The sequence below is a fragment of the Taudactylus pleione genome, unplaced genomic scaffold (assembly GCF_031769625.1).
Source record: "Taudactylus pleione unplaced genomic scaffold, aTauple2 ptg000326l, whole genome shotgun sequence".
Lineage (NCBI taxonomy): Eukaryota > Metazoa > Chordata > Amphibia > Anura > Myobatrachidae > Taudactylus > Taudactylus pleione.
The window spans coordinates 6,645,333-6,672,622 of NW_028284727.1; the positions used below are offsets into that span (position 1 = coordinate 6,645,333).

The window sequence follows — 27,290 nt, forward strand, 5'->3', positions numbered from 1 at the left end:
ATAAAGACACACTTTTCATTGGCCACGCCCCCTTTTCAAGCGTGCACAGCCTTCGGCACATGCAGAAGTGCCCTTTCTCTAGGTCCGATGCCCTGCCTGCTGCCGGACCTAGAGTGAACACTACAAGATATATACCTGGAGCATGGCAAATATTTCCAGCATACATAGATTCTTTAAGCCTTTACTTAGGTTCACAACCATCTGTACTGAGACATCTTTTCAAGTAAACTTCTAGCAAAGTCTCTCCTACTTTTAATCCCTTGTGTATTCTGTTACGTTGAAGTGCCTATCTGCTATACACCATTCAAGCTATCTGGTGAAGATTTTAATAATCATTAATTACATTTATAATTTATTAACAATATTTTGCATCCATTTACAGATATGTAAATAGATAATATAGAAATAAAATATATTGAATTTAATGTTTTCTATAAACCTATACAGATCAATCAAGTGAATATGTGAGAATGGCCCCGTAAAGAACCAGGAGATAGTGAATTAGCAGATACCAAGCATGGTCTTCACATCAATTGGGTCCAGGATAATATAATGAAAATGCAAGTGGAATGATATAATGTATTGATACTATTTCGATCTACCTTCTAGACACTGAGCACAACCAAGAATAGAACCCCTAATAAGCCTTTCAAGAGAGTGTCTACATTATTAGCTAGTAGAACCAGCAGATATCCTCATCCAATTCTCTGGGTGGTGCAAAGTAGAGTGCAGATTTAACCATATTAAAATAATGAGTCAACTTGTTACAGTAGTACTATGGCAATTTTTTTTCCCTGATTTGGGGCATCAATCAAATTGTAATATTGTAACCTCTGGAGTAGCACCTTGACCCAATCACAAGTCTGTTAAGTCAATCCCTGCTTAGGTCTCATGTATGTAACTTTGTCTTAAAGTAGGCCTATGGACCTGAGAGTATTAAGCTTCTGGCACCCAATTTTGGATAACAAATTTCTTATAGTTCTGTCTAAATGACACTACAAATGGATTAGCCACTGATAGTTTATCTTCTCCTGTAGGGCATCAGTATAAATCTGAAATGTATCTGTTGAGCAATAGTAGAAGTAGGTAGAGGCCTGGAGCTTGTTCTTTCACTGCTCCAATACCCACAATGGATTTGGCAATTTTGCACTTGAGTGAGTAGGTGATACCATTCTTACAACTAGAAGGTAATCCAGAGCCAAGCGGTGGTCTAAAAAAAAAATTATTTTATTTGTTTTTCTCATATCTTAAATACTCAAAGAAAGAGCCTTTTTACACGCATCCTATTTTCTAAACTTTATTTAATTCTGCCGCCTTTCTCCTTGAAATAATAGAAAACATAGGGCCTAATTCAGACCCGCTCGCGAGCGCTGAGTGATGTAGGCGGCTCCGTCGTGTGCATAAGCGAGACCTGGATAGTGGCGAGCAAGCAGTCGCTCCGGGTCTCGCTGCAAAGAGTGCATGCTGTCGATGGTGATTGACAGCACACCCCCTTTGGTGGGCGTGCCGGGGGCGTGGCTGTCCAGACGGAGGCGTTCCCATGGGAACGCCTACCGTCTGGGGCCGGCCCCACTGACATCACAAGTGATGTCAGTGGGAGTGCTCTCGGCTCTGATAGAGCCAAAAGCACTCCAGGGCTTGCGGCAACGAGACCCTACCACAAGGGTCTCGTCGCAAGCCCTATTGTCGCGATGGTCTTGACCATCGCGACCATCTTTTTGGCCGCTCGCTATAGCTGTGGGTGGTAACCCACAGCTATGCGAGCAGCCAGGAGGCCGCTCTAAAAAAAGAGAAGGACGGCCCTGATTCAGAGCGAGTGCTCTGTCAGAGCGTCCGGCTCTGAATCAAGGCCATAGTTCCATGCTCTTCTTTGCATGTATGGTGGAATGGTCCTGGCCGCAGAATGGGATGGGTCATGCAAGGTATTACAATTATTCGTCATTGCTTTTAATGCAAAATGTTAAATTCAAGGGTTATTTTGCTCCACACAGATAGGTTACAAGTTTATAATCACCTTATGTAACCGAGTGAAATATGCAATCTAAGGCCAACATTAGCAAACTGATTACAGCAAAAAATAAAGAAAATTGTTTCCTAAATTATATACAATAGTATAAAAAACAAGAAGGAAAAGACCCAGGCAACCTTTAGAATATTGCTTAGAATTATTTGTCCTGATTTTAATTTTAACATGATTTTTAAACAGCATTTAAACACACAGCCGTCTAGACAAATCTCAATGGAGTTTCTCTTTCAGCAGTACTAATGTGGACACTGTAAACAAAACAAACTAAAAAAATAATGAACCAGGGCACTGGAACTTGATTCAGTGCAACTTTTCCCATGAAACAATATGCTTTAAAGCAGATTATATCCTGGTCACTAGCACATAATGGAAAATATTGAGGGCATTGAAAAGAGTACAGTACGGTACCGTTCACCTTTTGTTCTAAAGAAAGCGGTTTCTGGGGCTGCTGTAAAAAAATCTCTTTGTCAAAGCACACAACGTGGCAAGCACAGAAGAGTTACATTTGTCAGGATCATCAAGGGTCACCAATCTATCCAGGAATGTAACCTGCCTCTTACATACAGTGGAATTAATTTAATTGTGTTCAGAGAAAACCTGAATAAAGTAATGACCAAATGGTTTATACACATTGGTTTTGTACTCAGAGTTCAATGCATGCTATTTAAATATAGTAAACGCCCATCAGCATTGTTAGTCAGAAATATTATTATTGTTACAATAAATCATACATAAAAAGAGAACACATGTAAACAAGGTTGATTTAAGGGAAGACAGCACGTGCTTGTGTAGCTTTCCGCCGGGTGCTCGGGTATCATCTCACAATCCAAAACCATACAGGTAGGTTAATATGCTTCTAAAAAAATAAAAAATTAACCCAAGTGTGTAGTAGGGAAGGTAGATTGTAAGCTCCGCTGGGGCAGGGACTTATGTTATAGACTGATTATCATCTGTAAAGAGCTGTGAAACGTGTGTGCACTACATAAATTACAGATGATATAATAAAGACATGAAACAGGGTAAAGCTAGGTACACATTAGACAATTTGCAAATTATGTGATGTTGCGAACGATTTCTCCTCAACTCCCGGGGAACGATCTAGTGCATACACACTGTGCATCTGACAAACGACCAAACAATATATTGTGCGTCATTTGGTGGTTAACTATATAATGTAACCATATCGCCTGGTCATTTGGTAGAGCGTACACGCTGCACAATCTGCGGTGAATCATTAACGAGATTGACAGATCTTCCTGCATGTACAAAAGATCTGAAGACGCGACGAATGACGCCACGGGAGTGCGCATAGTGCGTACACACTGGATGATTCGAACGATTTGTCCTTCCGATACGGCGGAATCGGCCAAATCGTTAAAAATATTGTCTAGTGTGTAGGGACCTTAAAGAGGATCCTACACCTAATGCTGGTCACACACACAGCAATATTTTACGCGATCTGGCCGATTCCGACACATTGAAACGACAGATCGTGTAAAATATGACCAAACAGAGTAAATCGTGAGTCCCCCCACTCACGATCACGAGTTGAAGCACGTCCCCGCCCGTCGCACATCGCATCGTCAGATCTGCCGTGCAGTAGGGCCGATCTGACAATCTAGGACCCGATACACTGTGAAAGTCTGGATGCAGGAGAGATCGTTTGAAGATTGGACACCAGATTGTGTGCAGATCATGTGGAGAGCTGCCGAGGAGAGTTTCAAGAGAAATCGTGCACATCGGCTCATCGTGAGCACATCGCTAAGTCTGTGGCCAGCTTAAGAGCTTACAATCCAAAGAGAGCAATGCTGAATCAAAAGGATCGACTCGTCAAGATGATGTAGAGAAGTAATAGAGGACAGAGATTGTGGTACTGATAGTGTCGCACAGGTGAGAGCACAAAAACAAGTTTTCGTAACATCCAGAGTAAAAAAGCAAAATGTTTTAGCAAGGTTTTGAAAAAATATGAGATATGGTAAGAACTTACCCTTGTTATCTCTATTTCTACGAAGTCCATAGGGTTCCACAGGATACCTTGGGGTATAGGTGTGACGTCAGTCGCAGGGCACCAAAGAGTTAAGCTTTCAGCCTCCCAGGATGCACTAGGTCCCCCTCCTATACCCCGCCCCCGAGCCAAGGCACCTCAGTTAGTTACCAAGCCATAGGCCGGAGGAGGAGAAGGAAGAGAGAGAACAAAGATCTGGACACATACAAGAATCACATTCTCACCAGAGGGAGACGGAAAACCGGTGACCAGAGCAAAGCCCATCTGCAGCACAGGTGCGACAGGGCGGGAGTCCTGTGGAACCCTATGGACTTCGTAGAAATAGAGATAACAAGGGTAAGTTCTTACCATATCTCATATTTTCTACTTCAGGGTCCATAGGGTATCCACAGGATACCTTGGGGATGTCCCAAAGCAGTATCCTTTAAGGGTGGGGACGCTCCTGTGCAGAAAGGAGAATCCGCCGCCCGAAGGAAGCATCCTGAGAGGCGAAGGTGTCAAACCTGTAATACCTCACGAAGGTATGGACAGAAGACCACGTAGCAGCCTTGCAGATCTGAACTGCCGAGGCACCACGTCGAGCTGCCCACGAAGGACCCACAGACCTAGTGGAATGAGCCTTCAGAGAAGGAGGGACCGGTAGGCCTTCATGAAGATAAGCTTCAGAAATAGCCATACGGATCCAGGCTGCCAAAGTTTGCTTTGAAGCAGGCCAACCCTTTTTACGGAAGCCAAAGAGGACAAACAAAGCGTCCGACTTCCTAAACGAAGAAGTGCGGTCAACATAAGTCCTTAAGGCCCGCACAACATCCAAAGAGGCCTCACCCACGGAAAGACCCGGTGAGTTAAAGGCCGGAACAACTATTTCCTCGTTAATATGAAACTGGGAAACAACTTTGGGAAGAAACTCGGGCCGAGTGCGGAGCACTGCCCTGTTCCCATAAAAAACCAAGAAAGGGGGTCTACAAGAAAGAGCCCCTAACTCAGAAACACGTCTGGCCGAAGCAATGGCCAGAAGGAAAACAGTCTTAGCTGTTAGCCATTTAAGATCCACTGAGCCCAGTGGTTCAAACGGCGGTCCTTGGAGAGCCCTCAGGACCACAGCCAAATCCCAAGGCGCCACAGGTGGAACAAAGGGCGGCTGAATGCGGAGAACACCCTGCATAAAGGTGCGCACATCCGGGATTGTAGCAATCCTACGGTGAAACCAGACAGATAGGGCCGAAACCTGTACCTTCAAAGAAGCAAGGCGAAGCCCATGATCTAGTCCCGCTTGCAGGAAGGCGAGAATCCGAGACAGACGAAACTCCCGCGGTGCATAACCTCTCGGTCGACACCACTGGAAGAACGTATGCCACACGCGATGGTATATCCTCGCGGAAGACGGTTTCCGAGCTCGTAACATGGTACGCACCACAGAGCTGGAAAACCCCCGGGACCTCAGCATGGCCGTCTCAACAGCCACGCCGTCAAAGACAGCCGAGTTAGGTCCGGGTGAAGGCAAGGACCCTGAGACAGAAGGTCCGGTCGTAGCGGCAACCGCAGAGGAATGTCCACGGACAGACCCTGAAGGTCTGAGAACCAGTGCCGTCTGGGCCACGCGGGAGCTATCAACAGGAGCGTCCCTCCTTCCTGTTTGAATTTCCGGATTACCCGTGGAAGAAGGGAGACCGGAGGGAACAGGTATGCGAACCGGAACGTCCACCGGACGGACAGAGCATCCACCAGAGACGCCCCTTCGTCTCTTGTGCGAGACCCGTACACCGGCAACTTGTTGTTGTGCCGGGACGCCATGAGGTCGATTTCTGGAAGACCCCACCTGTCCACCAGTAGTTGAAAAACGTCCGGGTGCAGGGACCATTCCCCCGGATGAACGTCCTGGCGACTTAGAAAGTCCGCCTCCCAATTGAGCACTCCCGGGATGAAAACCGCTGATATGGCCGGAAGATTGCGCTCCGCCCAAACCAGGATCCGAGAGACCTCTACGAGAGCCGCCCGACTGCGAGTTCCTCCTTGCCTGTTTATGTAGGCCACGGTGGTAGCGTTGTCCGACTGGACCTGCACCGGGCGACCCTGGAGAAACCGCTGTGCCTGCTGGAGAGCATTGAAGACCGCACGGAGTTCCAAGATATTTATTGGAAGCTCCGCTTCTGTCGGCGTCCACCTGCCCTGGAACAAGTGCGGACCCGAAACTGCTCCCCAGCCCCGAAGACTGGCGTCCGTTGTCAACAGGACCCAATTTGGAACCCAGAACGGACGTCCCTTGTTGAGGTGGGTCGTCTGTAACCACCACGTAAGGGACAGGCGAACCTCCTGGGTGAGCACAATCGTCTGGGACTTCAGAGACTGAGTCAGCCCGTTCCACTTGGACAGGATCAGGTGCTGCAGAGGTCTGGAGTGAAACTGGGCGTATTCCACCATGTCGAACACCGACACCATGGAGCCCAGTAACCTCATCGCCGAGTGTAAGGACACCCGGCGGCTGTGCAGACAACTGCGCACCCTTGACTGTAAAGCAGAGATCTTGTCCTCTGTCACGAAGATCCTTTGCTGTCCCGAGTCCAATAAGGCTCCAAGATGCAGAATCCTCCGAGACGGGATTAGAGTGGACTTCTGCCAGTTGATTAGCCAGCCGTGCCGTTGCAGCAGTGCAATGGTCAGGTCCAAGTGGCGTAACAGGAGCTCTGGAGATCCTGCCACCAATAACAGGTCGTCCAAATACGGCAACATGCGGACTCCCTGCAGCCGCAGAGAAGCCGCCATGACCGCCATCACCTTGGTGAAAACACGTGGTGCTGTTGCCAGGCCAAAAGGTAACGCCCGAAACTGGAAGTGGTCGCTGCTGATTGCAAACCTGAGGAACTGTTGATGGCGCCAAAGAATAGGGACATGCAGGTAAGCGTCCTGTATGTCCAATGACACCAAGTAGTCCCCAGGTTCCAGCGCCAGAATGATGGACCGTAGGGTCTCCATCCGAAACTTCGGGACCCGCAAAGACTTGTTGAGTGCTTTGAGGTTGAGAATCGGACGATATGACCCATTGGGTTTCTGTACCAAAAATAGATTTGAATAGAAACCCTGGCCCCTCTGGGAGAATGGAACCGCCACTATAACTCCAGCCTGGAGCATAGTGTGCAATACCTTCCGCAGCTCCGTAGCCTTGTTCCGGTCTGATGGGAGACCCGTGGTGAAGAAGCGAGCCGGGGGTCTGTGCCGGAAGGAGAGGGCGTATCCGTGGGAAACCACCTCCAGAACCCAAGTGTCTGTCGTAGTAGTCGACCAACACTGGGCGAACTGTAGCAGGCGGCCTCCCACCCTGGGATCCCCCAAAGGGAGGCCCGGACCGTCAGGCCGCAGGCTTGCCATCTGGCTTGGGGGCCGGACGTCTGGTACTCCATGCCTGCTTCCGGGGCTTGACCGATTTCTTAGGGCCAGCCTGTCGAGGAAACGACTGTGGTTTGGGCCTGCCCTGGGCCCTAGATGACCGAAAGGACGATGGTCCCGAACCAGAAGGAGCAGCGGCCGACGGGAGACAGGCAGATTTGGCTGCCGCCAGCGTGGCCACAATCTTATCCAGATCCGGACCGAAGAGAACTTCTCCGGTAAACGGCAACGCTTCCAGACCTTTCTTGGAATCTGCGTCCGCCTTCCAGGATCGCAGCCACAAGGTGCGACGAGCAGCTACCGCTGCTGAAGAAATTCTAGACACCAGAGTACTAATGTCTAGAGCCGCCTCGTTGATGTAGGTGGCCGAATCACGGAGATTGCCAATCAACTCCGCCTGATCGGCCGGACAGTCGGATTCAAAAGAAGCCTCTAATGAATCCGCCCAGCGCTCCATCGCTCTGGCAACCCAGCAAATGGCCATAGCCGGCCGTGCTGCCCCCCCTGCAAGGGAATAAGCGGACTTCAGGCAGATTTCTACCTTGCGGTCCGTAGCATCCTTAAGGGAGGACATGGATGGCATCGGCAATGTGGCACTACGGACAAGACGGGTCACGTGAGAATCCACCTGTGGAGGGGATTCCCACTTCGCAAAATAATTATCCGCGAACGGATAAGCCACCGCCAGGCGTCTCTGCGGCTGGTATCTTTTGCCAGGTTGTTTCCACGCCTCCTCTAAATGGTCCACCAACTGACCCGAAAGAGGAAAGACTGTGGCATCGCCCTTCACATCTTTGAAAAAGGCATACTTAGATTTAGCCGCTGGGGGAACTTCGTCCTCAATCACCAAGGCTGTGCGGACCGCCCGAATAAGTCCAGGAATATATACTTTGGACTTAGCATCAGCGTCCTTAGTATGGAGAGGTTCCTGATCGTAAGGATCTAGAATCTCCCCATCATCAGACGTCCCTTCGTCATCCTCATAAGGAGCGGACAGAGACGCCACCGGCCTTTTATGAGACCGCATCACAGACTCCCCTTGCAACACATCCGACAAGTGCTGTACAGAACTCGTCAGGGAGTTAACCCACGCTTGCTCCTGAGAACCCGGGAGCGGGGAAATAGGGAGACTGTGGGGTACCACCAATTGTCGTGGGAACCCCTGCATGGGTGACGACACCACAGACTGCTGGGACAAACCCATCGGAGTAAACGCGGGCTGCGGAGCTAACTGGCCCACTAAAGCTGTTAACGCCTGAGCGAAACAAGCCCAGGGCGGCTCCTGTACCGGTGCTGTAACCGTAATAGGCCGCGCCATGGACAAACACTGCCGGCAAAGGCCCTCCGCGCTACCCTCCCCCTCCGCTAACGGTACTTTGCACGTGGTACACTGTAGCCGGAGGGGAAAATCACTTTCAGACATGATGGCACCACGTATGTGACCTCTCTCACCAATTAAGTATTAAATAGGCGAGAGACCACCCTGCAGCACCGCACCGCAAGGGCTTTAGCAGAAAGAACAGGGACAGTAATAAAGCTGACAGTTTAGAGAGAAAAGATTACAGGCAGCAGCGCTAGCACAGTCACATACAATGCAGAAAAATAACAATTCCTGCACTAACAGCGCTGATCACTCAACTACACAGACACAGGGCCTGGTAGGACACAGCGCTGCATACACAGACCTGACCACAGCGGAGGAGAGGTATGCGGGGGGACCCAGACCACGATGCTTCCTTCCAGCGCTTCCAGCAGCGTTCACCATGCGTTCTGGAGAAGATGGCCGCCGAGGAGCAGAGAGGAGGCTGGCCTGGGGGAGGAGCGCTGCCACAGGACCAGTCGGCAGCATGCAGAGAGGGCTGTGTGCAGCGGGGGAGGCGCCGGCTGTGAGACAGGGAAGGCGCGCTCCCCTGGCATGCATTTAACCCCTGGGACGCCGCAGCGCTACCGCTCTGCTGCGGTCCGCTGTCCCAGGGGGTAGTGGAAGCGCAGGTTGGTCGCCTGGCTCCACGCTGCAGCCAGTCCCCAGGGAGCCCCCTGCCTGGGGACTTAGGACCATGTGATCAGCGGGGACCCACCGCGGGACCCCGCTGCTTACCTCTGTCCCCCTTGAATCCGGCCATGGTCCGGAGCATCTGGGGTCACCGCTAGCTGTGACCCCAGACGCCCACCAGCATCCCCGGATCAGTACCGGCGTTCTGGTACCGGCGGGGTGTAGGGAAGACAGCATGGACGTCAGGACTGACTGTCCATGCTGTTCATCCAGTTGTGCAGCCACAGCTGCATGAAGAATAAGCTTCAGGGGCTCTTCTAGCCCCCACTCCAACAGGTGCACCCGACTCCGGCCGGGCACCAAACTAAACTGAGGTGCCTTGGCTCGGGGGCGGGGTATAGGAGGGGGACCTAGTGCATCCTGGGAGGCTGAAAGCTTAACTCTTTGGTGCCCTGCGACTGACGTCACACCTATACCCCAAGGTATCCTGTGGATACCCTATGGACCCTGAAGTAGAAAGGCAACATAACAGCGTGAGGATGTGGCTGTGTGGAGTAAACCTGAGCCAAGGAGGTACCCAAGGCAGTGAGCATGGGGAACTGGGACGTGTTGTGTTTTGTTTTCCAAGATAAGGGATACTTGAGGGCAAGGCTGGATTTACCATAAGGCATCCGCCTAGTGCCAGTGGCCATTCCCTCTCCCCCGCCGAAATTCTGCTGCTTTGTGTTTGAACTGCTACTGGCGCCGGCCAGGGAGAGGTAACACACACACACAGACACAGTATATCACTCAGCAGCAGCACGATCAGGGCTCTGCCTCTAACATGCAGCGGGAGGAGGACTCGGAGGCGGATTTACAGTCCTTCAGCTAGCAGCCCGGGAATCAGTGTCACCATTGCAGCGCTGCATCTCCAATCAACACCACCCCTTTGATGTGCAGTGTGAGCAGGCACAGTGAGTTCAGCTAATCTCCTCAGCTGCCCCCCCCCCTGCAGTGTAACCAGCCCCTCTCTGCAGCATGCTCTGATGATCTTGATCGCCCACTCCAAACCCCCTTCCCCTCACAGCCTGCACTGCTGTAACCAGCCCCTGCAGTCACAGTAAGTGCTGCCTGCCCCCTCCATTGTAGCCACTCCCCCATGTGACCAGCCTCCCCAGCAACATGCGCTGATCTAGTCAGCGGCAACCTACTCCAACCAACCCCCCTCCCTGCAGCCTGCGCTGCTATAGCCAGCACATCAAATTTCAGGCTTAAAGACACCACAAACAGCAGCTTTTACATATCGCCGCTTAAATAAACCCCTTAAAAACCCTATTAGTAGTTTTAATCCATTACAGTGATAGGCTGTGTTTGTGCCGCCTTACGTGACTTTGGATTGTGTTCGAAACACGTAGAGCAGGCATGTGGCTGGAATGTTTCTTTGTATTCTTTTCTTTTGCCAGCTGACATGGCCGTCATAATTGTTTCACCACAAAGTCACTGGCCTATTTATGTCAAACAACATTCTTATCCCACTTTTATATTGATTATTGCTCTAGTTATACAATTCTATTTCGGGTAGATTTGGTAGTGTGGCTTGTGCCTTCCCACTTTTTTGTCCAATCTAATTATTTGTGCATAATATTTTTTACACTCTGTCAAACAAAACTATTATTTCAGTGTCTTTGGTACTACAGAATTTATGTAAATCAGGTAGACTACTATTGACTTATTGCTTTGGTGTTCCTATGTTTTAGATGTTAATGCCCAATATGAATGCAGTTCACATATTCATCTTGTGTAGAGGCTGTAACCACTTCTTTGGACTTTAGCTGGTACAATTCATCTTATTTTCCATTTGCAATGTAGTAGGTGTTATCATTAAATGTTACGACTTCATTTTTGTTTTGTGAATTTTTTTACTGGCAAGTTGTAAAACAAAACATCCATGTGCTTCACGTTGCCGACTATAGCTCCAACCTTTTGTCTCTATTGTTGAGTCATCTCTTGGCGTATTTTCAATGCTGGTGCTTCATAGTCTACTTGCATTCATCCACAAGCTTTCCTCTCCCATAGTGTAAAGTGAGCTTACTGCATGGTCACAAGCATTTCATTGCGGTCTGAGAGATCACAGAGTTGCAACACAGATAGATGGAAATGTTTTATTTCTCCAATTCTATGTAGCTACTTTACTACCTCTAATGTGCTCCTTACGCAGTCCTGCATGATAGTCTTAAAGGTGCTTAATTTACTTGGGTATTTCATGCATTTTCTTTAGTACTTCGCTCATCCTTTTGCAATTTCACATTTGTATATTGCACAATTTAGGTTAGGCACCACAGAATCGGTATGGATTTACCGCCGGACCCTGGCCGGTGGTTCAAATCCAGACAGCGGCAACCCAACAAGGATGAAAATCCCGATCTTCCCCAGGTAAGTATTCACTAACCTAATTCTACACCTAACCCTCCCATAGGGTGCCTAACCCTAACCTCCCCTCAATGCCTAAACCTAAACCCCCCCCCCTTCCCCGCTGCCTAAAACTAAGTCCCCCGGGGGGGGGGGTGCCTAACCCTAAGTCCCCCCATGGGGTGCCTAACCCTAACTCTCCCTCACCCTGGCCTAACCCTAACCTCCCGGGGGGGGCCTAACCCTAAGCCCCCCCATGGGGTGCCTAACCCTAACCCTCCCTCACCCTGGCCTAACCCTAACCTCACGGGGGGTGCCTAACCCCAAGTCCCCCTGCGGGTGTCCGCGCTCGGTGCCCGGCATCACTTCGATCGGGATGCCGGGCGCTGGTCTCCCGGCGTCGGTAAAATGACAGGCGTCATGATTTAGACGCCTGTCATTTAACCCTCGCCGGGATTAAGCAGTCAGGAAACCGGCTGTTGGGATTAGGTCTGCCGGCTTCCCGACTGCATACCGGCACCACTGTGGGGGTTGTTTAGGGCTAGGCACGGGGAGGGGAGGGTTAGGGTTAGCATACTTACATGACCCCTGTCAGGATGCAGTTGTCAGCCTTTTGACTAATGGCATCCAGACTGGCGGTATTTCATACACAAACCTCTACCCTTTATAATGGCTGCCCAATAACCTTAATCTCAGTAATACTTTAAATCAATATATTTATTGAAAGGCACATCTTTTTGTAATAGCATATCAGCAAGCGTTTTAATGTACGATAAATAAGTGTTACAAGCTATACTAAACATAGGACAATAAAGCAAATAATGAGCTGGGGGACACAGGGGAAAGCTCGGAGGGACACCTGTTTCCCATAGTTGATTTATGCAAAGGCGAATAGCAATTTAGGTTGAGAACGATTAAAAATCACCCTAATCATTTTGGAGTGGCATATGTCACCATTGATTTGGGCCGCAACACAACATTTTCATAATCAAAAGTATTGTACAAGCATGAAAGTTAAAACTTATTTATTCTTAAGCAAAACATGGAACCTGATTAATTAACAGCAGCAACACACATCTCTGTCAAGTGACAATTTGTCTCCTATACTGTCTCCGATTTACTTTATTAACAAATTAAAATTACCACCTAGAGACCAATAGGGGTATTCAATATGGGAGCGAAAACATAGTTTTTGCGATGTTTTCGCACCTATGACGTCATTATCGCAGGTTTTGCTTTTACACTGTATTCAATTTCAAAGACTTTTCGCAGGTTCGAAAAGTCTTTGAAAAAAAACGGGGATAACTTTTCACCACTGAATAGGTGGCGAAAAAAAGTGCAGAATTGGGGTTTAGGGGTGCAGGCTTAAAAAAAATAGCCTGCACCCCTGGGAATGACATTTAAAAGATAACTGTTAAAAAAAAAATATATAGGGACACCCCAAAAAATTTTAAAAATTGGGGTGAAAAAAAAAAAGGGAAAAAAATTGTTTAACAATAGGGAAATAGGTTCAGGGCTTTTCTGCAAGTATGCGGCAGGTGTTTTCTAGAATAGATTTACAGCGGCAGGTGCACAAGCGCAGAATTTTTAAAAACTTACTTTAGGGACATCAAAATATGCTAGTACCCATTTTCATGTACCCCAAATTTGATGGGACCACTTAAAAAAATGAAAAAAATAACCTAAGTGCTCTTCTGCAACACTTCTTCAATGTCGGGAAAAAAACACCTGCTGCGGCTATTTAAATCCCTGACTTTCATTTACAGGCTAAAACAGGGGTACCCATAGTGATCCCCCATGTTTTTACAACTTTAGGGGGGTCCTACAATTTTTTTAAGGAAAATTTCGTAACTTTACGCTAATCCCACTTCGCCAGGTCCCATTTTCGTTAGTTTCATATTGAATACAGGGATAAGCGGGCGCGCGCCCGATACTTTATCTCAGGTAAAATTTCCGATATGAAACGGAAACTTAGACAGCGAAGTTTACATTTCATATTGAATTCCCCTCCAAGAGTCCTATTTAAGAAAAAAAATACACAATGGGGGGGCGATTCTGTTTTTTAAGGACCTCTAATTAATGGGCGTCCAATGTTGCAATTCAATTGTTTTTGAGCGCCCATTAATTATCGCTCTTGTCGCACCTAAATAGATCGAGTTTAGCCATGTAAAACCCGTCTAAATTCCTGGTTAGAACTTATTGCACATTTCTGTTCGCCTCCTCATGAGGGGAGTCGAGCAGAAATGCTAGCTCCAACAATACTGCGCCTGAACGGAGCAACAACTGAATTGCTCTGTTGGGTGCCCAGCACTGACAGCCGGTGATAACAAACACCCCCATACAGTATAGTATATTCTGCAAAAACATTAATAAAGCTTACTCTAAAAAGGCACACATCCACTAGACAACTAAATTGAGCGATTGAACGATAGCGTTACCCTACAATAATATTTTGCAAATCGTTCACTAAAATGTCTAAAACGACCAGCGATGCGTGCTCTCGCTGGTCATTTAGACATCTATCATCGGGCAAACAAGCTGTACAACCTGACGATAACGTCAGGTTGAGCATGTTAGGAGATGACTCATGTACCTACACTGAACGACTGCTCATTCAGTGTAGGCACAGAACAGACTGACAAACGACTGCACGATTACAATGTCGTAATCGTGCAGTCATTTTGAGGTCTTCTAGTGGATGTGTGCCTTTACAGTTACAATTTTTTTTTTTGTTTCAAGGTGGCAACCCTAACATTATATTTGTGGTGCCCTACCAATAAAGTGAAAACACAGACTGACGACTTATCAGACTTGCGTTGCAGACATTCATTACATTGGTAAAATCATACAGAGCTGCCTGTAGGGAAGCATAGGGAGCCAATACTTACTTATAGTACAATTCGCCCCTCAGTCTTTTGGAGAAAACCAGGAAAAACATGGAATCCCCAAAACTCCTTCCACTACCAATACTTACAAATTCACCATTTCATTACCTCCTCGCTAAGTCCAGTCCAGCCTAGAAATCCTTCTTCTATAGGAAGGATACCGACCTACCAATAGGGGTACTATACACTTTCTTTACCACTCTATTTTGACATTTGAGTCCCCACTCACTTACAACTCATGAACTTGCGTGGGAGGTAGATTTGGGATACCCACTGGCTGATGATACTTGGGAAACAATACGGCTCGCAATTTCGAAATTTCTCGGAGAGCCACACTAGCGTTCCCGCTAAGCTGTTTAAGCGGGGCACCGCGCCCTGCCCTATTTCTGAAGGGCAGAAGGCACCCTGCCCTCCAGCACAGTGTCCCGCTGAGACAGCCTGCGGTTTCTGTCTCCACCCGCGTGTGAAAGTGTCCCACGGGTGGTCAAAAGGGCGATGCAGCGGTCACAGTGACCGCAGCACTTGGGAGTTGCCTGGCATGTCCGTAAGTTCTGGGTACGCCCCCAGGAGTGATGAAAACGGGACGCAACATAAAGACACGGCCACTTTTCTTTGGCAATGCCCCCTTTTCGGGTGCGCGCAGAAGTGCCCTATCTCTAGGTCCAGCGCCCTGCCTGCTGCCGGACCTAGAGTGAACACTACACACTAATACCCCTTTCACACAGAATAAAAAAAATTGCCAGGTCAAACATTTCTACCTGGTAATTTGCTAATCAACACGGGTCCTTTTTCTGTCCAAAAGGGTCAACCCAGGTCAAAAATCCCGGGACTTCGACCCAGGAATTTACCAAGGTCGGAGACCCGAGAATTTCGGCCCGGGTTGACCCTTTCGGACAGATGAAATACCCGTGTTAATCAACAAATTACCGGGTAGAAATGTTTGACCCGGTAATTTGCTCTTCTGTCTGATCGGGGTTCAGGCTGGGACCGGCAAAACAACCCAGCACTCAAATGCTGGGTAAAAGCTGGGTTTTTGAAATTTTCTGTCTGAAAGTGGTATAAGACAACAACTCATAACGATTTTACTAGATGGTAATTAATCCCAGAGCGCCTTCATCAAATGTATCCTATCACTTCTGACCTGTGTTGGAGGCTATGCGGCCAAGTTGGCACATTTTTTCATACCTGGTGGTCCAACCAAAAATTATTCCATTCTGGAACATGGTACGCTCGCTTATATTGACAGCTGTAGCTCTACCTCTCCTCCTTTCCCCTGCCAACCTACTGTTGTGTGCCCCAGTTGACCAAACAACCAAAAACACTAACAAGCTGATCCTCCACATCTCCTGTGCAGCCAAATATCAGTTGGCACTTAATTGGAAGAAACCAGACACTCCAACTCATCAAGAACTCCTGAACAGAAATGGAGTACATGGTGCACTCCATTTCTGTTCAGGAGTTTTTGACGAGTTGGAGTGGTTAACCTTCTGAATAATACAGTGGACAAGTTTCACTCAATATGGTCTCCCTGGTACACCTCCCAAGTCTTACGTGAACAGTGACCCACAATTACACACTTGACTCCCTTTTGTGTGTGTGTGTCCGGCACGCTTATACCTCCATTGCTCCTACCCCTCCTCACCTTCTCCCCTTTCCTTTTCCCCCAATATCCTGCTGTCCTTACTTTATGGAGATAAAGTAAGCAGCAGGATACTGGGGGAAAAGGAAATAAAGTTTTACTTTTCCATCGACACTTGAAGAACCTTTGTTATGTCGCCCATTGTTGTTGTTTTTTGTTTATTTCTTATTTCAATGTGATTTTTCATCACTAAGTATGACGCCATATGGTATTTCTGTATATGTACCATTTTCTTCTTTTAAGGTTAAATGTTTGTCAGATTTTTGCATCTATATATCTAAATAAACAATATATATATATATATATAAAAAAAAGGACACTTACATGCTTGCTTAATTGTTTAAGTAGAATAAATGTGTAACAAACAATAACAATTAAATAGCTTTCATAATAAAGGCTAACAACAATTAGGCTGTCTGCAGTAGATTGTTAAAATAATTTTATTTTGACATATAAAGGGATTAAAGGATTCATTGTCAAAGTGCACACATACCGAAAAAGTTTTGGTGCATGATTTATATCTAGAATCAGAATTGTATCATTCACTTGTGCTGTGCAGCACAAAACTGGAAAAAGGTTGGTCCTCCCTAGCTTACTGCTTTAAATTATATATGTAGCACATTTCCACAACACTGGTGCTACGGGCACCACATGTACAGATGTGTCCACATACATCTAGTGTCTTTTCGTATTAAACAGCCCTTCTAGTCGTGTCTTGGCTTGGCTTGACTTGGTAGCGCAGAGTATCTTTTCGTGTGACTTTTTGCCTTCAAATGAATCTTAAGGTGGGTAAGGTGACAGATATATCTGCAGATGATGGTCGTTCATACACACTGTGCGACCATCATCTACATGCTGCAGCTGGTCCCAGCGGCAGGGTAGGGGGCGAGGCCTAATCGGGGAAGGCGTGGCCATGCCGCCTTCATAGGAAAAAAAAAAAACATTTGCGGCGCTGGGGAGGGGGACGCTGTGTGCCCCTCAGCCCGGTGCACAGCCAATGGGGGGCGTAAAGAGGGTAATCGCTCCCCCCCTTTGGCATAGGAGACTGCTCGGGCTGCTGCTTTAGCAGCCTCAGACAGTCTGCCAGTGCAGTCCAGCACACAGCAGCGTGTGCTGGGCTGCTGTGGATGGGGAGCTGTGCCACACCCGGGTAAGCCAATGTGATATGTCTGAACGATGTTGTTCACAGACATATCGTCTGCACTGGCCGACGTGGGTCACGATATATTGGCCGATCTGGGGGCACTACCAGGGGGCGATTACTACAGGAGGCACTACCAGGGGGCGATTACTACAGGGGGCGACTACTGCAGGGGGCACTAAAAGGGGGGATTACCACTGGGGGAACTACCAGGGGTGGGGGATTACTACTGGGGACACTAAAAGGGAGGGATTACCACTGGGGGCACTGCCAGGGGGGGATTACTACTGGGGGCACTACCGGGGGGGGGGGTTACTACTGGGGGCACTGAAAGGGGGGATTACCACTGGGGGCACTACCAGGAGGGATTACTACTGGGGGCACAACCAGGGGGAATTACTACTGGGGGCACTACCAGCTGCTGCCATTTCCCACCCTATGCTTATACTCGAGTCAATAAGTTTTCCCAGTTTTTTGTGGTAAAAGTAGGTACCTCGGCTTATATTCGGGTCGAATTATACTCGAGTATATGCGGTATATATGATCAGAAATCCTAGGATCTACGACTTCTAAATAAACATCAACTGAGATGTAATAATCAATTTGTAACAAAAACAATTTATAACTATAATGTGTGGAAATGCCATTGCAAAGAATAACAACACAATGAAGGAAAGGTTGAGACTTATGCAAGATCCAAATTTAGCTATTTCTAGGTACAGAAATTAACAAATTAATTCTAGTCTTCATCCCTGCTACAAAGTACAGTACTCGCCACAATTTTACTTAACAAAGTTCCTCAGGAAATCAGATTAAAAACCCCAAATATTAAACAAGAATTGTTACAACAACAGCAAACACTACCACCACCTGTGGCTGCACTTGTGTAACAAAAAATATACAACCTAGCTAACGGCATAACACAATAGCGTAATAAAAGAACTAAAATAAAAGTCTTGGTGTACAATGGTACTGCAGAATTGCATGCCAGATATCACCCATTAGTCACGCGTGAGTAAATGAAGACATATCAATTCACATCCATGCTGCTAAATTTACATACATAAAGCCTATCTTGCTTTATGCACTAGAGACCTGCAGACATATGAAAATAGTGTAAAGCTTTCCTTGTTGTTTTGTGATGTCTCTAATGGGCACAGACAAGCGGACATTGGACTTTTGTTAAACAATCAAGATTAACTGAATATGTTTGTACATGTTAAGGGACTTTTATGACAACTGGTGTAAAATGTAACGTTGGCGATTCCAGAAGCGACCACATTCTAAATTGGGGGTGGGCAGCTTATTGCTGCTAGATGCTCATTTATCAGTGTAGGTTGGAATGAATTGTGGGGGGGGGGAGGTAGAGAATTATACAGTAGCTATGGGTTACATCACATTTTCTTTTGCATCAGTTTTCAGAAATGCTCTACATAAGTTATACTCAAAGAATATATTTGTTATTGTCAACGCTATCATTTGCACTGCTTGCAGACCAATTCAGCAATAGATTGTCATCTTTTAAGTTGTTATGGTTACTAGTTGTAACCACTGGGGGATGGAGTGACAAAGAATGTGTTCTTAAGAGAAAGAAAATATACATGGGACTTGGTCTCGTCACAGGAGGTCTGACTTTTGCCAAATTAAGTAACCTTAAACCAGATGCAAAGTTTCCACAAAAGCTGCTAGCAGAGAAAATGCCGCATAACACTGCAGAACACTTTAAGAGTGATATATCTGGTGATTTATTTAAAAAAATGCTCCCACCACACCAACTATACCAAGCAACAGTGGAAAGCTCTTCTAGCTTAGGATATTAAAAGAATATCCTAACTACAGGTCAGTCTCAAAGCTTACTTTGCTGGAGTCTGGGGTTCAGGATTCCCAGAAAACCCCTAAACTAGAAGCTTGTTACACATTGGGCACAATTCAATGCGAACTGAATAGCGCCGGGAAGGAGTTTACAGAGCTATTCAATTCTGCGCGGTTAGGTCGGGCAATTCCCAGTCTCTGCCACTCACGCCTTAAACAGCGTGTTTAGTCGCGAGAACAGCATTCTCCAACTAAGCTTCCCAGCGCGATACTGTTTCCATCGCGCTAAAGGCAGAAAACAGCATCGCGTTTGTAGTTTTGTCAGAAGAAATCCTTAGTCGGGCTTAGCAGCACGCTGAATTGAATAGCTTCGGGAGCTCATTCCCGGCGCTATTCAATTCGCGTTGAATTGGATAGAGCCCATTGTAGCAGGGCTGTGAAATCTGAGTCATCCAATTGCGGGCAGGAAAATTAAGAATGTTCAGTCCCCTAATTGAATAGCAAAACCCCGCAGCCGCTGAGTTTTGCTATTCAATTAGGGGGCTGAAAATGGGATGCTGGGATTTCTATAGAAATCACTGCGACTTTTTTCTCGCACCTCCAGAGCAAGTCTGATTTTGACCTAAAATCGGTAATTTTAGGAAAAATCAGTGGGACTTGCTCTTGGACCCCAGCGGCACCCCCCTTGAGGACTAATCATAAGTTTCCAATTAGCTTAATTAGTCCTTAATTACTCACCTTCCAAAGCGGTGTCTTCTGCATCCAATGTTGGGAGGCCGGATCTTCTGCAGCAGGGTGAGTATATGACAGTATGTGACAGTCAGAGTGTGAGTGTGAGTGTGTTCGCGCATGAGTTTGTGTGAGAGTAACCCCCCCCTCTCCCGTGTGAGTGTATTCTCCCCTGTAGTCAGTGCTGGGAGAACTACATATCCCAGAAGCCCTTGCGCCACCCAGCAGCCCCCTTCCTGGTAACAAGATGGAGGGGAGGCCCCCGGGTGCCGGAGATACCCGAGATCCCCGGACAGGCGAGCATTTTTTTTTATTTCATTTTGTGACAGGTGCGGGGTGCTAGAATGAGCACTAGACTCACTAGTATGCCGCCGCTCCATGGGTCATGACAAAGAGGATGCAGCCATCCCTGGCTTCTCCTCCCTGCCTTGTGAGTGACTAGGAGTCGGGACAGGGTTCTGAGGGAAAGACAGCCCTGCTCTTGCCCACGGAGATGAGGTCACAATCTTGTTACAGTTCCTGGCACAAAAACCCTGGCAGGGCAGATAGGAGGACCAGCCATCTCACACCCTGAGCAGAGCCAGCCAAGCAGTTCTGACATGGGCCAATGCCCTGGCCCAAGCTGTAAGTAAATTATGTTTAGTCATACGGTGACGGTCACAGGTTGTAACTGACTGCACCTGTCTGTCTGCCAGTCATCTCACAGCTGAGCCAGCCACACAATTCTGGCATTTTCCCAGGCCACTCTGGTACCTCCATCATATCGCCTTCCTCTGGGCAATGAGCCCCATTTTAATTCAACCCATACTACCGGCATGGGTGTAGGGTGTAGATGCCCAGGGCGGACCAAAGCATATTGTTGCACCCGGGCCCCTCCTCCCTTAATAGTTCCCCCACTGGAAAAAGCATTCAAGATAACAAAAGGGTATTAATCCTGGTAACATTTGCACCTCCCATCTCCATGGTTAATGTATAAAACATGTAAAAAGTATTACTGGGTACCAATTTAACACATCATCTCAGTATGATTATTGTAATATGCAACATGTTGAAACTTTATAAATGAAGGAGTGTTAAAGTGTGAAATGTACAGTTTTGTCTTTCACCCTGTTTCCGTACAAAATAATTCTGTTAACCTTTATCCCCCATCAATACACTGCTCTGAAAGCAGCTACTGTATGTCATTTACCACAGATTTGCTCGCACCATACTCAAAACAATGTAAGTATGCTCTGAAGAAAAAAAAAAGCTTACGCTAAGAAAACAGGTTTTTCTCTGTGATACACCCATGATTGAGGATGGGCATTTTAGCATCACAATGACAGGTTTAGGCAGTTAAACTTGCTTGTAGCCTTCCATAACAGGAACAAAGCATGGTCATGCACAGAAGTAGAAATAACCCACATGAAAGCACATGCTTCTTGGTCACCTCATGCTTTACGTCTATGAGAAATAAAAAGGTGACCTGTTCTGTACAAAACCATGCACATGTATACCTATTTACAGAAGCACTTTAAAGACTGTACAGTTGATCAGTACTTGTGATTGTTATTATTGCTATTCTGCTTCCTTAAGTATCAGAAATTCCCCAAACCTCATCTGGGCAGGGTAATTTATACCTTCTGTTTCATGTCATTTGTTTGTATTAGGATTCCCTCAATGTACAGTTCAGCATACTACGAACATGTTTTATAAACAATAATTATAAATGTGAAAGTTCAGTTGTAAGGGGTCAATGCAATTAGCCGCAATGTACTCACGGGTTCGAGTCACCGCAGCGACACTAAACGGCAGCCTGGTGTCAGCCTGAATTTGCATAGAACTACGTGCAAATTTGTTGTGAATTCGGGCTGAGAGAGGGCCACGAGATGCAGTGTCATCGGCAAAGTTTGAACGCCATTGCAACAGCAGCTCGCACCCCTCATAGCTAATTGGATTGACCCCCATGTGTTACCACAGTAATCTAACACAATAGAAACAATACAAGTAGTAAATACAAATATGAACTACCACAGAGCTTAAGTTTACATCGCTTGTAATAGAGCTGGAGACAAAACACCTCAGTCAGTACCAGCTCACTGCTTATTGCCTAAATCACTTGTGATCAGGCTGTGGTCTTAATTGCATTTCATTGCAAATACTGTAAAATCAATATGTTGAATGGAACTCCACAAGGAGAAAAAAAAATATTATAAAGATGGGCAATGCTTGGGTTAGAACTTTACTTCATTGGCTAACTTCCCCAAATATGAATTATATACAAAATTAATTATAATAGGAGAATCCCTTTATAACCTAGGGCATATTGAAGGCCAAGCAATTTTGTAATAAGTGCAAATTTGAGAACTGAGCAAATAATATGTATCAGTGATCTACTCATATTGGTGTATACTACTATACAATGATAACCAGTAATTACAGACTATAATTGGCATAAATATATTTTACTGACAAATTGGCCAGCAGTGTTAATGTATACCAATACCTTTAAGATACCTACATCCGTTTTCCACAAATCCATCCATCCCTGCACTACTATTTGCCCAACAGAACCAAAGTACAGTCAAAAGTACACCTTGAACCCCCTTGTAGATGTGATATGTCTATATCAGTGGTTCTCAACTCAAGTTCTCAAGTACCTGCATGCCCAACAGGTAATGTTTTCAGGATTTCTGTCTGTGTTAACAGGTGGGATAATAACTGACCTGTGCATGATTAAACAAATCAAGAAAACATGACCTGTTGGGGGTACTTGAGAAGGAATCGGTATGAAATACCGGCAGTCAGGATGCCTTCTATCAAAATGTCGACAGCAACATACTGATGCTCTGTATCCTAACAGGGGTCAGGTAAGTATGTCAATCCTCCCCTCTTCTCACCCCAACCCTCCCTTCTTGCACCCTAACCCTCCCCGTTAGTGCCTAAACCTAACCCCCCCCCACACTCGGCTAACAGCGAAGGCGCCCCGCTATACTTACGAACGGGATGGCGGGTGTCGGATTCCAGCGTCAGTGTCTAAACTGGCATTGCGATGCCTATGTTTAGTCCCGGGTCATCCTGATTGCCAGCAAACTGACTGTATCCTCTTGAGAACTGTGGTTGAGCACCACTGGTCTATATAGTGATGACCTTTTATCAACTCTGCTCTGTACAAAGAAAACTGCACAACAAAATGCAGTTCCAGCAGTGTTTACCATGTCAATCAACATCTGTCTGGCCTGCCTCAAAGTAATATCAAACCAGAGTATTATTTACTATACAATGTTGTGCTTTTTACTCTAGATAAAACTAAACTCACCACTTAGTTCAAAAGTAATTGTATCAAGATGTGCAGATGCACACATAATGGTAACCAAACATCACAGATATTCCTGCACACCTATTTGCATAGAACTGAATTATCCCATTTTACCAAATATAACCATAATTTAGAGTACAATGAGCCCATTGAGAATCTAGATAAGTTTTGTTTCCATCCATCATACCTCAATGAAGCAGGATGAGTGTCTACTCCTACCAGAAAAAAAAAATAGTTTACTGACAGTTGTAGGAACCAAGATTTTCTAGCTGCAAGCCCAGTTTGAACACACACTTTGGCTGAGAGAAAAACAAATGCCCACATCCGCTCTACCCTTATCTCAGACCCTGCTGTGTGCCTTGGACAGGTTGTTTTCTTTTAGCTGACTTAAGATAAAGCAGCCAGACACACAGGAAGTGACCCTGTCCCCAAATGAGGGGGGTGAGTTTTATATGCACAACAATATGTAGGAGTTTGTAGTTTTGTAACTAGTTTTAACTCTTGTTAATGGACTGGAAAGTCCAGGTACTGAAACTCTGCAATGTCAGAACTCTCAATGTAGCATGATACAAGCCACCCCAAGGATGTGTACAGCATTTAAAACTTCTTTCAAAAGATCTGTGTGACTAGGAAGGACCACCTTATTGACTTGAAACAATCAATTATTACTTTACACAGCTAACAGTAAATTTCGTTCTCTATCACAATAATAATCACAGTTAAGTTGATCGCTCTGTTCTAATTTACAACCTAGAAAGACATTTCGGTATAATTAAATTTTTCTTACGACTAGCAAATGCCCTTGCAGTGACATTGCAGAACTATTTGGGTTGATTGACAACAAATATAAAAACACAACAGAAAGGAGCCAACTTGTACACAGGCTCCATAACACCATGTAGAATAGAAGTACAATACTTGGGCACAGCACACTGCTGCGGTTACTGCGCACTATTACTATATAATAGGACTATAAATATGGGGAAGCTGACCCGTACCTGGGAGCTGAGGTACCGCTTCAGGCACTCCTCGCACACCGCCTTCCTGCAGCACACAAGGGGTTTGAGGGACTTGTTCTCCAAGCACACCCGGCAGCTCATCACCACCTTATGGCTGCCATCGCCCAGGCTGCTGATCAGGAAAGGGGACAGCTCCAGACTGGCCGGGCTGAGAGGGAGCTCGCCTGTCCCCCACTGGGAGCTGGTGTCAGACATCCTGCGCCGCTCCGCTGGGTACACGGGGGGCAGCTCACCCGTCAGCTCGCTCTCCACGCAGTACACGGTGCACAGCACACTGCACCTCTTCTTGGGCTTCTGCCCCGCAGAGCTGCCCATCATCTCCCTGCTGTACCTCCAGGGTCCCGACTCCTCGGTCTCTATGGCCCTGTCTGCGGGTACGGGCACCCGGGGCACGGACTCCTGCGCCTCCTTACTCTCCGCAGTGTCTGCGGGCTCCTCAGGAAGCTGCTCCGAACTGCCAAGGCTCTGCGAGTCGGGCACCCGGGTAACACCCTGCAGACACTGGGGACTCGGCTGTAGCGCCCCCCTGTGCTTGCCCCCGTCCTCCTCCTCGTCCTCATCCTCCTCCTCGCTGCTAGCGGAGGGCACGTCCTGCGTGTGCTGATCCCCCATCTCCGGCGCCCGCATACAGCAGCACTAACGGCCGCCACTGACTGTTGTGCTTCCGGGTCCGTGCAGGGGCCTCTCGCCGTGTGTGTGTTGGGGGGGTGCTGCTCTAGCCCGGGCTGGTGTGTCTGCACCTTGCCGTCCTCAGCGGATACAGCCCCTAGCTGCTGCTGCTTCCTCCACCAGGGCTGCGCCCCTCCTCACCCCCGGCGTGCACCACAGAGCGGCCCCGGGATTGCATAGCAGCAGTGGCAGCGGCCAGCAACACTGGGGGCGGGACAGCGGAGGCTTCCCTGCTCTGACACCGCTTCAGCTGTTACCGTATTCCTCCCAGTACGCCTCACTAACCAGACTCAGAGCTTCATTGGTGCCTGCCGTATGTGTTTGGGTCTTCGTGCGCCTGACGTGTTACCGTAATCACCGGAGATGTCTGGCAACTTACAGAGGTGCATGTAATGCAGGGTGTAGTGGACCCAGCAGGTACCTACCCACAGTATAGGCAGACTCAGGATGGTTGTAGGTGCTCTGAATAACCCATATAGACCCGATTACAGGACATAAATGTGGAGAAGTATGCTGCAGTGCAATTATTACTATGCAAGCACCTGCCCTATTTGTAGGACAAAGTGATTTATAGGTTTTAATAGAGCAGCATGTTAATAGCATGTATCATGTAATTACTGTACATAGAAATTCCAGAGATAGCATATAGCTAGAATATGAATATTTTGGTGGACGGCTAAGTTATAATCCCTTCTATTAAACCCTTAACCGGAATAATATATTTTTTAAAAACTTTAGTAGAAATGATCAATTTTTTTAGTGATTGAACTAGGTTAAGAGCATCTTAAAACTTATTAAACGCAATTTATTAACAAATATTCATATTTTTTACATGTATTTGGGAACCCAATATAGCGCAAAAAATTTCATTTTACAAGCTTTAAAATTATTTAAATCTGACACGAAACTTATTTAACAAAAAGGTACTAGGAAAACGTTTTCTCTATGATATGTTTTGATACACAGCACAAAACCCGTCATCCCACCCTTTGCAGTAGTACCTCCGTCATCCCACCCTTTGCAGTAGTACCTCCGTCATCCCACCCTTTGCAGTAGTACCTCAGTCATCCCACCCTTTGCAGTAGTACCTCCGTCATCCCATCCTTTGCAGTAGTACCTCCGTCATCGCTTCCTTTGCAGTAGTACCTCCGTCATCTCACCCTTTGCAGTAGTACCTCCGTCATCTCACCCTGTGCAGTAGTACCTCCATCATCCCACCCTGTGCAGTAGTACCTCCGTCATCGCACCCTGTGCAGTAGTACCTCCATCATCCCACCCTGTGCAGTAGTACCTCCGTCATCTCACCCTGTGCAGTAGTACCTCCGTCATCGCACCCTTTGCAGTAGTACCTCCGTCATCGCACCTTTTGCCGTAGTACCTCCGTCATCGCACCCTTTGCCGTAGTACCTCCGTCATCGCACCCTTTGCCGTAGTACCTCCGTCATGTGTGCAGCTTTGCAATTGCTATCCATGCTGAATCAGGTCCTGAGTGCGGTAGGTGCGCAGCAGGTGTGCATATAAAGGTGAATCCACACAGCAGATTGGCTTAACCATGGAGTCTGTTTATTAACCAAGTAGAAACAGGTAGTGTATGATAAAGGGTTAATTAGTAGGCATAGGCTGTAGAAATATAGCCAATTGCAGCATGGAGAGTATATGGGGTCTGCTGGACATTGTAGTGCACCAGGTGCAGTATACATTGGTAGTACTTGTAGAATATAATAGTGCCAGTGCTTCCTATGCTAAGCGGTGCTGACACAGAAGAATTTGGGAGTCTTGTTGCTTTACACAGCGTGAAGGAGAATGACGCGCAGTATAGCCGTGGATGCATAGTATAGCACATCACAGGTCAGACCGCAGAGAGCCGCACCAGGTCCTAATGTCCACCGGCTCTGGGGCAAGGAACAAAGGCTTGCCAGGCCCACTTCCTAGTGAAATGGACAGGATGGGGAGATAATAACAACAAGGCTCCAAAGGGAGGGGCGTGGCTAAAATGACGCAAATCTCCTCAGATGTAAAAAGCTTAACCCCAAAGTGGTCATTTGCATCCCGGAGAGGAGAATTAAAAAGTAGGTGTGATGTTCTGGGTTGTTTGTGGACCCGATGTGGTAGCAGGAGCGATCACAGAAGCAGATTTGAAAATAAAACTAGGATCTTTAATAAGTGCTTGAGTAGACATATAATGTGGCAGTAAATAAAAGTCCAGGAATATATAAATGTGCACAAGAGTTCTGTGGTGGGAGCAAAAGGGTTAATGTCCAAGTAGAAACAATTAGAGCTGTCCAGGTGTGCAGGTAGTGAA

The 27,290-nt window shown here is 46.9% G+C and overlaps 1 protein-coding gene across 1 annotated transcript in view; it reads right to left on the bottom strand.

Moving 5' to 3' along the window:
* RNF217 (ring finger protein 217) overlaps nt 1–25,218 on the bottom strand; it is a 97,053-nt gene extending 71,835 nt beyond the window's left edge. Inside the window, exon 1 of the mRNA XM_088443109.1 lies at nt 24,299–25,218. Coding sequence (XP_088299235.1) covers nt 24,299–24,946 — 648 coding nt within the window. The 5' untranslated portion in view covers nt 24,947–25,218. The remainder of the gene's footprint in view (nt 1–24,298) is intronic.
* Between the last annotated feature and the right edge of the window lie 2,072 nt (nt 25,219–27,290).